This window comes from Nestor notabilis, unplaced genomic scaffold, assembly GCF_000696875.1.
Source record: "Nestor notabilis isolate BGI_N333 unplaced genomic scaffold, ASM69687v1 scaffold1530, whole genome shotgun sequence".
NCBI lineage: Eukaryota > Metazoa > Chordata > Aves > Psittaciformes > Psittacidae > Nestor > Nestor notabilis.
In genome coordinates, this window is record NW_009911343.1 from 25,099 (window position 1) to 34,432 (window position 9,334).

At 38.2% G+C, this 9,334-nt stretch overlaps 1 protein-coding gene across 1 annotated transcript; it reads right to left on the bottom strand.

Moving 5' to 3' along the window:
• Positions 1-411: 411 nt before the first annotated feature.
• On the bottom strand, positions 412-8,850 carry NDUFA12 (NADH dehydrogenase (ubiquinone) 1 alpha subcomplex, 12). The gene is made up of 3 exons (XM_010014156.1): positions 8,730-8,850; positions 7,701-7,788; positions 412-682 (listed from the first exon to the last, which is right to left on the bottom strand). The coding sequence occupies exons 1-3, from the start codon at positions 8,848-8,850 to the stop codon at positions 502-504; spliced, it is 390 nt and encodes a 129-aa protein (XP_010012458.1). The 3' UTR covers positions 412-501.
• Positions 8,851-9,334: the final 484 nt, after the last annotated feature.

The following is a 9,334-nucleotide window of genomic DNA, read 5'->3' on the forward strand; positions in this document are numbered from 1 at the left end:
GCAATGCATGTATACTCATGCACAAAAAATTTATGAATAAAAACTATAATCCTTGATTGGCCTTATTATTCTAACTTGTCTTATAAATATTCAAAGAGATGGCTTCCTAAAATAGTACATGAATAGTACATTATTTGCCATGCAGAAATTATACTAGGATAAATGTTAAATATCAGAATCCTGAATTTCGAGTTTATATTTGTATTCTTTTGAATGGTACAAATGTGAGAAGTGACTCACAGGAATGGTTATCATGCTAAAAAGAGTTTGAGAGCTGCTTATGTGAAGACAAGAGCCACTGACAATATGACAAAAAGCCCAGTATCTTGATGAGATTAAGACTTCTCATGTGTTCTGTCCTCTACCTCTTCCAAATGTTTTCCCCCTCAATTCAATACACTAAATTAAAGCTGTTGTAGGAGGCTTTTATTCTGAATAAAACCAGTGAAAATACAATTTATGCTGAAAGCCAAAGCTAAGGCAAAGTCACGTTTTTTGCTGTTATTTGCTAGCTGTTGTAGGCGGGACCCACTCTTGTATCTTCTTACGAGTAGTGGAGTAAGGTACATACTGTCCGGGAGTGCCACTCAGATTGAATTGATGGTTCTCCCAGATAAATTTCCGAGCAACTGGTGGATGAGTAGTTGGAGGGTCATCCGTCATTGAGTGAAGCCAGCGATGCCTTAAGACGAAAAAGACACACCGTCATAAAGGAACACTACATGACGTGTAACAAGCCCTCCTCCCAAGGGTTCTCCTCTGAAGAAACACTAAGGATTTATTTGGGGGGTAGTGGTAGTGTAATTTTTATCCAGTAGGACTTTGAATGAGACTAGGAAATACTGATTTAAAGTAATTACACAAACATAACCAATAAATAAGAGTTCTGCTTCTAAGCAACTGAAAGCACACTCAAGTTTGAATTTCCTGTTCCTTTGTATGCTCAGTATTTGAGCAGACTATTTCATTGCTACCTGTTTGTATAGCCTTAACCAGCCAGCCAGGTCAAAATGACAAAACCACAAGGTCTTGTTTTATTGTCTGGGGTTTTTTTTGGTTTTTGTTTGTTTGTTTGATTGGTTTTTTTGTGTTGGGTTTTAGGTTTTTGGTTTGGTTTGGTTTTAATCTCCAGAAGACTATGCTGCACGACAATTTCAGTACCAACTCCAAAGCATTCATAAGGCTACCACTTGGGATATGAATTAATGGTGCATGTTCACCTACAATAGCCACGTAAATGTTTACTAAGTGCACAATGAAATGATTAACACCAATCAGGAATGGGGTAATTACCAAGTGATTATAGTGATTATCCTTTACCTATGAACTAAATGCCAATCCTCCCTTGTGCAAACAACATTAATGATCAAGAAAAGTACTTCCATAACAATTTACTGGAACACTACAGCAGGGATCAACTGAATTGATTTCATCCCATTTCTACTTCAGTGCCCAAAGCAACTTTCAAACCTGAATAACATTTTAATTATCCGCCAGTTCTTCATACTGCATGCACAGTTGACAGAAGTGAGGTTATGACTTTTTTTGCAAGCTTATGTATTTTTTACTGAGGTAGAATTAAAGAGGCTTCTACTAATCAGCTTTTGTCAAAGACTCGACCTAAAAATAAGAAGTCGTCTATTTCAGTTATTATTAGAAAGCCTAAAAATTGCATCTTCAGCCTTTAGCAACAAATCTGGCACACTTCTTTGATAGAGCAAAACAAAACCTCAATGAAAGCAGCAAGAAACAGACTGACAAGTATATTCTAAATCTGAAGAGCTCTACAGAAGGTTGATCATCTTTCCAGTCAAGTAACTACTAGACATTTCAGAAAAAGTAAAAATCACAACTTCGGATATAACTTTAGTACTAAATCTCACTTTAAAAAGTCAGCCACATGTTCATTTTCTAGAGGTAAAAAACCAAAAACCCCAAACGAAAGCCACAAGTTAAAAGACTAAGGACTGCCAGGAAACTGGCTTGAATACCAGATGGAACTGTAAAATCCTTTCAAAGTAAGAAAAAACAACTTGTTTGGAGGTAAAGAATGGCCACCCATAGGAAAAATCATCCACTTAGGAATTTGGAAGTTATATCTCCTCTGCTCTTGTGAGGCCTCACTTGGAGTATTGTGTCCAGTTCTGGTGTCCTCAACATAAAAAGGACATGGAGCTGCTGGAGCAAGTCCAGAGGAGGGCCACGAGGCTGATCAGGGGGCTGGAGCACCTCCCGTATGAAGACAGGCTGAGAAAGTTGGGGCTGTTCAGCCTGGAGAAGAGAAGGCTGCGTGGAGACCTCTGAGCAGCCTTCCAATATCTGAAGGGGGCCAACAAGGATGCTGGGGAGGGACTGTAGTGGTAGGACAAGGGGTAATGGCTTTAAACTTAAACAGAGGAAGTTTAGGTTAGATATAAGGAAGAAGTTCTTCACAGTGAGGGTGGTGAGGCACTGGAATAGGTTGCCCAAGGAAGTTGTGAATGCTCCAACCCTGGAGGTGTTCAAGGCCAGGCTGGACAGAGCCTTGGGCGACATAGTTTAGTGTGTGGTGTCCCTGCTTATGGCAGGGGGGTTGGAGCTAGATGATCTTAAGGTCCTTTCCAACCCTAACTATTCTATGATTCTATATATATGAAATGGGAAAATGAATGGGAAGGGGATCCCTCCCTTCCTCTCCACACTCTCCTTTGTAAATCTGGTATAATTTAAAGTACACATTTCCACTACTTCTATTAAAAAAGATTTGGGGTAATGATTTCTGTCTGGAAGAAGGCACCCCCATAGCACTACAAACCACGTGTGATCCTAGGATACAGGACCAGGCCTCACTTGATTTTAAACCTGGTATTACCAGCCTCTGAAATGCCCTAGCCACATTATACAAAGCTCTGACCTTAGTGAACTCCTTCTTCCAATTCATGCCCATCAGAATTGCGTACTAATGCACTTCACACCACCTGAGGTATCATGTGTCCTGTGATGGCTAGCATCAAAGCTGGCAGAAACCAGAGTTTCAGGGTTTAAGCCTGGTCATGATTCCCCTCAGACGCCCACCATGTTATTGACAAAAGCATTTTGGCTTGCACAGAATCTGTTGTCTCAAACAAAAGCTCCCACTCTCCACTTAAGCAAAAATATGTAAATCTGAAAACTTCAATTTGGGAAGACTTTCCCCTTGACAACCTTCCTCAAAGAGTCCTTTGAAGCCCTAATGTCTGACTCTTTTCTCAGATGATCAAGAAAAGCTTTTCATACACTACACTGTACAGCATGAATAAAGAGATTTGACATCTTGCAGATGGCCAGATTTCCATATAAACTCTGCCTATAAATCCACGCATGGAAAAAAGGATTCAAAAGCAATTAAGGACTTAAAACCTACAAAAAAGAAGACAACTTACACAGAGCAAAGAAAATCAGTAGGATAGCAGAAGCTCTGAGGAAGCTGAAGCAGCTTCCTGAATCACAGAGCAAAGTCACTACCAAGCAGACTGAGGCTAGCAAAGTCTCTGGCCTTTTCCTTGGGTAGATAGATGACAGTTATTGTCAAATGCTCTCAAGACTCTGTAGGAATTTTCTCCCAAGTCTCAAACAAATATTTAAAAGCAAGGAAGTTTCAAACTGAAGCTACAAGGGAATAGAGCCAATTATATGATGTACAAGCTGTCAAACAAGAACTGATGCTACACAAACTCCATAGCTACTACCATATGTGCATCTGCAAGGTTCAGGCAGTGTCTACGTAAGTTCAGGATGTTTGCCAACTGGTTAGCATCCACTTTTTTCAACAAGTTAACCATGCTGCAATAGGACACAAGTGAAGATGTGTGTTATGGACAAAGGGCAGAGCAGAATGGAAAGAGAAGTAAAAAGGGACAAGAAACATGTTTTTATTTGTTTGCACATGGGAGATTCACCTTGATTTCTCATGCATGCTGCTGTAAGATACCATTGCATAGTAATGAGACAGCATCCCATTTACCTGAAAACAACACAGTAGCTTTTAATGTAGTTATAAATCCCACAAATTTATTGTGAAGCTACTGAAAGGACGGAAATTTTACCCCCCTCCTTTTCTGCTCAATCTTTTTGTTTGTTTTCCTTGGAGGCAGACTTGAAAAGCAGCAGCTTTACAGGAGAATTAGCACATTTCTTTATATTTCTTAGTATACTGGCACTTGTAAATCTGAGATGCTACATTCCTTCCTCCTTCAGCTGTCAGATTAACTAAAGAGGATGTAGGTTATTAAACTGAAGTTGAATTTTAACTATTCCATCATACAAAGTTAGCATCCCTGAAGCTCCTTCCAAATATGTCAGATTTACACCATAAGGAATTAAACATCAAAGTAGAGGACAGACATTATGTATACATAGGACAGCACTGGCAAAACGAAGTGCCCCTGCAAAAGGAGGAAACTCTTCTCAAATTACAGTTCTTCTTACCACTGGGCATAACATATTGAAAGAGCAAATTATTTTTAACTCATCTGTTTACATAAAGCAGTTGTCAATCTGTTCTTCAAAGTATTTGGCCAAAACACACATCAGCTTACATTAAACCAGATAAATGGTAAATGGATGGTGGGCGGAGAGCCATGAAAAGACTCTGCGTGTCTATGCAAGAGAAGCACAGCTAGCACCTAGGATATCAGGGCTTGACTTGCATGGACTTTGGACTCTCCAAAGGAAGCCTTACTCCAAAGCATAATCCCACTGAAAGTGGAAAATTGATTTCCACGTTTCACACTCCCCCGCCTCCAAGCAGGCTCAAGCTGAACCTCCCAGAATCTTTGAAAAGAAAACACAGAGTAACAAAGAGTTAAGTAACACAACTAAATCAGAATAAACTACAAGCCTACATATTCTTGCATGGCAATATTTTTTAAAAAAGCAAGTCTCAATTCCCTGTAGAGTAGACATATGTCAAAACAACTCTTTTGATTTCCTTCAGACTGTGATTTCAGTACATCCGTTGTCAGAAGACATTACATCAATTATTTCAGAATACTGAAAATAGTCAGTGGTTCCTAAAAATGCTACTACAATATGTTATTACATGAGATGTTTTTTCTTGACGCTTTTTCCTTTTCTCTAGTATCTGACAGAAGGTAAAGGGTAGCTAAACGAATTCTCATTTTATATTTCCAGACAGTTGTTTTCAGAACTTTCCAATACACCGAAATGCTTTCTTCCAATTCATCACGCATGGTGAGGTCCACCTGACTGTATTTCAACAATCATTCATATTCTATAACCCTGAAGCTACACACAACTATTCTTTAAGATGCACAGAAAAAAGGGAGTGTTTTTCCTGCACATCCGCTAGTGTTCTCTATTCCTCCCAAGAAACTAGTGTAATCACTAAGATAATCAGTAGTGTGATCCTACATACAGTAGGATTTTTATAAGAGCACTGCAAAAGCATTACAAACTAGTTAGCATTACTATTTAAAAAAGCAAAATTGAAAATCTCTAGGTTAGCTCTGGTCAATTTGGTTAAAGTGTCATCTTTAGGCATGACTGTTCCAAAATATCTTCTGAAAGTAACACCAGCATAAACAATAGTAAAACCTGCTTCTACCTGCAGAGAGTACAACAACATACCCGCAAAATGCTCTGCTGAGCTGAGTTAACTAAATCCTGGAATGAAAAATTAGCGTTTAGAATCAGTATTCAGATCACAATTCAGCTGTTACAGTGGTACTTTATATGCTTCCCAGCTGACCAAGGATACCAAGCTCTTCATCTGTTGAAGGCAGGAGTAGTGCTTTAAGATAGAAACATTTTTTACAACTGACATGACAGATACAATTATACTAGAGACCAAATTCATCTCTTTGTTTACAGAAGTAACTTCACACAACCTAATTTATTTCCAAGACATTTCTGGGTCCAGTAAACCCACTCATTTCCTCTGTAGTTGCACAATCCCAGTGTGACACTGACAGAAACTTGTACAATACATTAACATTACATAGTCTCAGTTCAGAAGTTTATGCCATTTCAAAAATTTAAGATAGTATATCATCGGATGAAAATAAATAAAGTCTTAAAAAGCAGCATTTATTCCTAGCCAAAATATTTCTGTTTTTAAAGATGTATCTAAGCAGTACAAAATTACACACCAGTGATTTAGATGTGTCACAAACTAGGACTCCTACATAAGAATAAACATGCAAGGTTGCCATGGGACATACAAATTTATCAGCAATCAAAAAAAAATACCCAAAACCTGAACAGTACTGCACAACTAAGTTTCCTGAGAAAATACCTGAGGAGACAGGACTGTTTATCCTTTCATGCCCCCTGCACTGACCAGTCTTGAAAATAATTAAATGTTACTGTTTCTTCTAGGGCAATTTTTAACACATTGATAAGAAAGTAAGGTTTTCTACCTCACTAACTTATGTGATCTAAACAAGCTACTCGATCCTAGAAACATCACTTTGATACTCAGGAAGAAACCTTTTATGAGGTCTGTAAGCACACAATAACCAACACATAAGCATGAGCAAAGAAAAGAAAAAACAACAAAAAAGGGTGCTTCAAAATAAGCAACATCTTGAAAACTGACACAATCTAATAGTGCATGGATAAAACCAACAATGATTATGCAGGTAACAAGGAACAGCCCCGCACTGGCAGGAACATCCTGGTTTTGGAGATTCTGGTGTCACTTCTGAAAAACAAGGTCATTAAGCTTTTGCTGGAGAAGACAGAAAAAAGCATTCACTGCATTAAATATAATTTTAATGCTGGGAAAATTTGAAGCAAAATTGACTACCTAGACAATCTACCCACACATTTCTCAAATGTTCTAATGACAGCCACGAATTAGGAGTGTAGATAATCAATCTCAGCCTTGTGCAGAACATCCATCACAGGAACAATAAAAACCAGTGTTCACCAATGCTCAGTCTACCCAAGCACCTCTAAGTTCATACCATCTTTCATTGCTTTGTGGCTGAAGTGCTATTCATACTCCCCAAGAATCAGGTGGAGATTCGTTTTGCTAGCATATACTGTTACTTTATTTGGGGTGTGTTTTTCCTGAGACATTTAGGAAGACAAAAAAAGTATTAGCAGTTGTGTGGCCAGAGATGGGCTGGAACTCAAGGTTGTACTGAGTTATTACTGAAATGTATGAACAGAAAATAAAACCTGAAGAAAAAATACAGTCAGGTAGTAGTCAACATACCGAGCACCCTGGCCATTTGCTGTTCATCATCTTGTAGAGTATGAAGGTATATCCACTGAAACAATTATGCTGTTAATGGCTGCAGAATAAGGAATGCTGTTCAATCAGTGTCTTACCTTCTTTGGTTCTTGTCTAGAATGGATAATTTAAAGTATTTTTTCTCCCTCTGGCTACTCAATGCTATTGTAGACTTTGCCAAACCATTAAGATGGAATCACAACTAACAAGGAAAATTGGAAGACTGGCTTCACCTGCTCAATCTGGCTGGCAAAATTCTGTGAGTGTGACAGTTAGGACAGTGGGCAATATAACATTATGAATGCGGGTTAAAATTAAAAGTAACCAGTCTGAAATCTTCTGGCCATATATAAGATAGCTGCACCCAAGAAAACTTTATTACTATAATTCATTTTTTTAACCTTCTGCTTTGTAATACAAGAAAATACACAGGCAATTACACAATTGGTGTCTGTCCACATTATTAAGCTAAATGGTTTACCATTCAGGGGGCACCATGCTTCCATCAACTTCCCAAAACGTATTTTTGCCATTCATTTCATTAGTATAGATGACCCATCTGTGGCGACCTTAAGTAAACAAACAGGAATATTGTATTAGCTCAAAAAACCAAATTCTTTTCTTATGGAGAACAAGGAAAAGTATTTTCACAAAAAGTATCTACCATTATGGGTACTTATTTCAAAGTCTGTACAGCTTTTATTTTTCTAAGTCTTCCATACTTCCACTGTTACTGTACTTTGATATGGCTGTATTTAATGCCCTGACAAGGAAGCAAGTATTAACTATTTTGTAAGTAATGGGAAATAGGAACTTAAAAAATTTTCAGGCAGAGAAACAGTTTCTTGGGAGAAGTCTTTTCCAAAAGGACACTGCCATTAGTAGCCAAAGATTAAACTAAGTTTCAGCCATATAAAACTACCAAGCAATGTTTACCAGCAGCTGCTTTCTCCAGGTACCCTACAAGTTAACCTACAGCAAGCAGAGCTTAGCCTAACCAGCATGTCAATTGCTTACACATCACTTTCCATCTTTGTTATTTCAGGTGCAACTTTTTTAAGTACTCTACAAATGCTGTTTAAAATCCCATTACGTAAAGTAACAGAAAGTTTAAGCTAATCTTTGTTCCTTTGCCATGAAATGTTCATACAAGTAAGTTCAGCTTTAAGGCAGTTTTAAAGTCATTTCTCTCTCTTCCCCTACCTCTTAAGCTATCAGCTTTTAGTTTAAGGACCAAATTCAGCTCTCAATCACGTTATCATATAAGCACACCCATACGGAAAGCATCTGACTGGCTTAAGTTTGTCCTATATTTCAGATTGACTATGTTGGCAAAGGAACTGAGGGAAACAAGAGAGAGACAGAAGATGTCAAAGCATCTCTTGCCCCTCTTTAAGACTCACACAAATCAAGGGTGAGGAAGTCAGGCAGACAGCAAGTTTTATTTCACCAGCAGAAACTACACAAGGTTGGACAGTCAGTCAGGAGGTGTTCGCATTAGTACACATACCAAAGAAGTTTCTTTTGTCTTCATAGTATCTGTTTCCATATTTGTCAGTTCCTACTAGTGTACCAGTCTTCAAATCATTGACCCTGTGAATTCCCAAAACAACAGTTTCAATTGACATCATCTTAGAACTAAGTTGTGATAGCGGTTTCTTAGGGATTGGTAGAAATCTGTAATGAAAACTCTTACACGCGTATATGTACAGCTATTAAAAAAACTATTCAAGCTTAAGGATGGCAAAACATAATCACCAACTCTGCAACTAATGCCAGCATGCCTTTACTGCACACCCCAATGACAGGATAATAAAAGTTATACACAAAGGCCTTTGGTGTTACTATTTATTTAAAAGCTCTTCACAGCGGAAGACAAAACAACTCTGCAATATAGCACAATGTAACACCCACAAAAACTTAAATGCTGTGGAAGAGATTACCAGAGACATGTTAATATACTTGGTTGAAGACATTACCATCCTTCTCACCTACTTGTTACGAGCATTTCAGCTTGAATTGCCATGGAAAGTGGTCAGCACTAACAAAGCTTGAGAGATCTCACATGTCCATGTGGGTACTAACCGCCAGGAGAGAGAGAACAGTAATATTTTA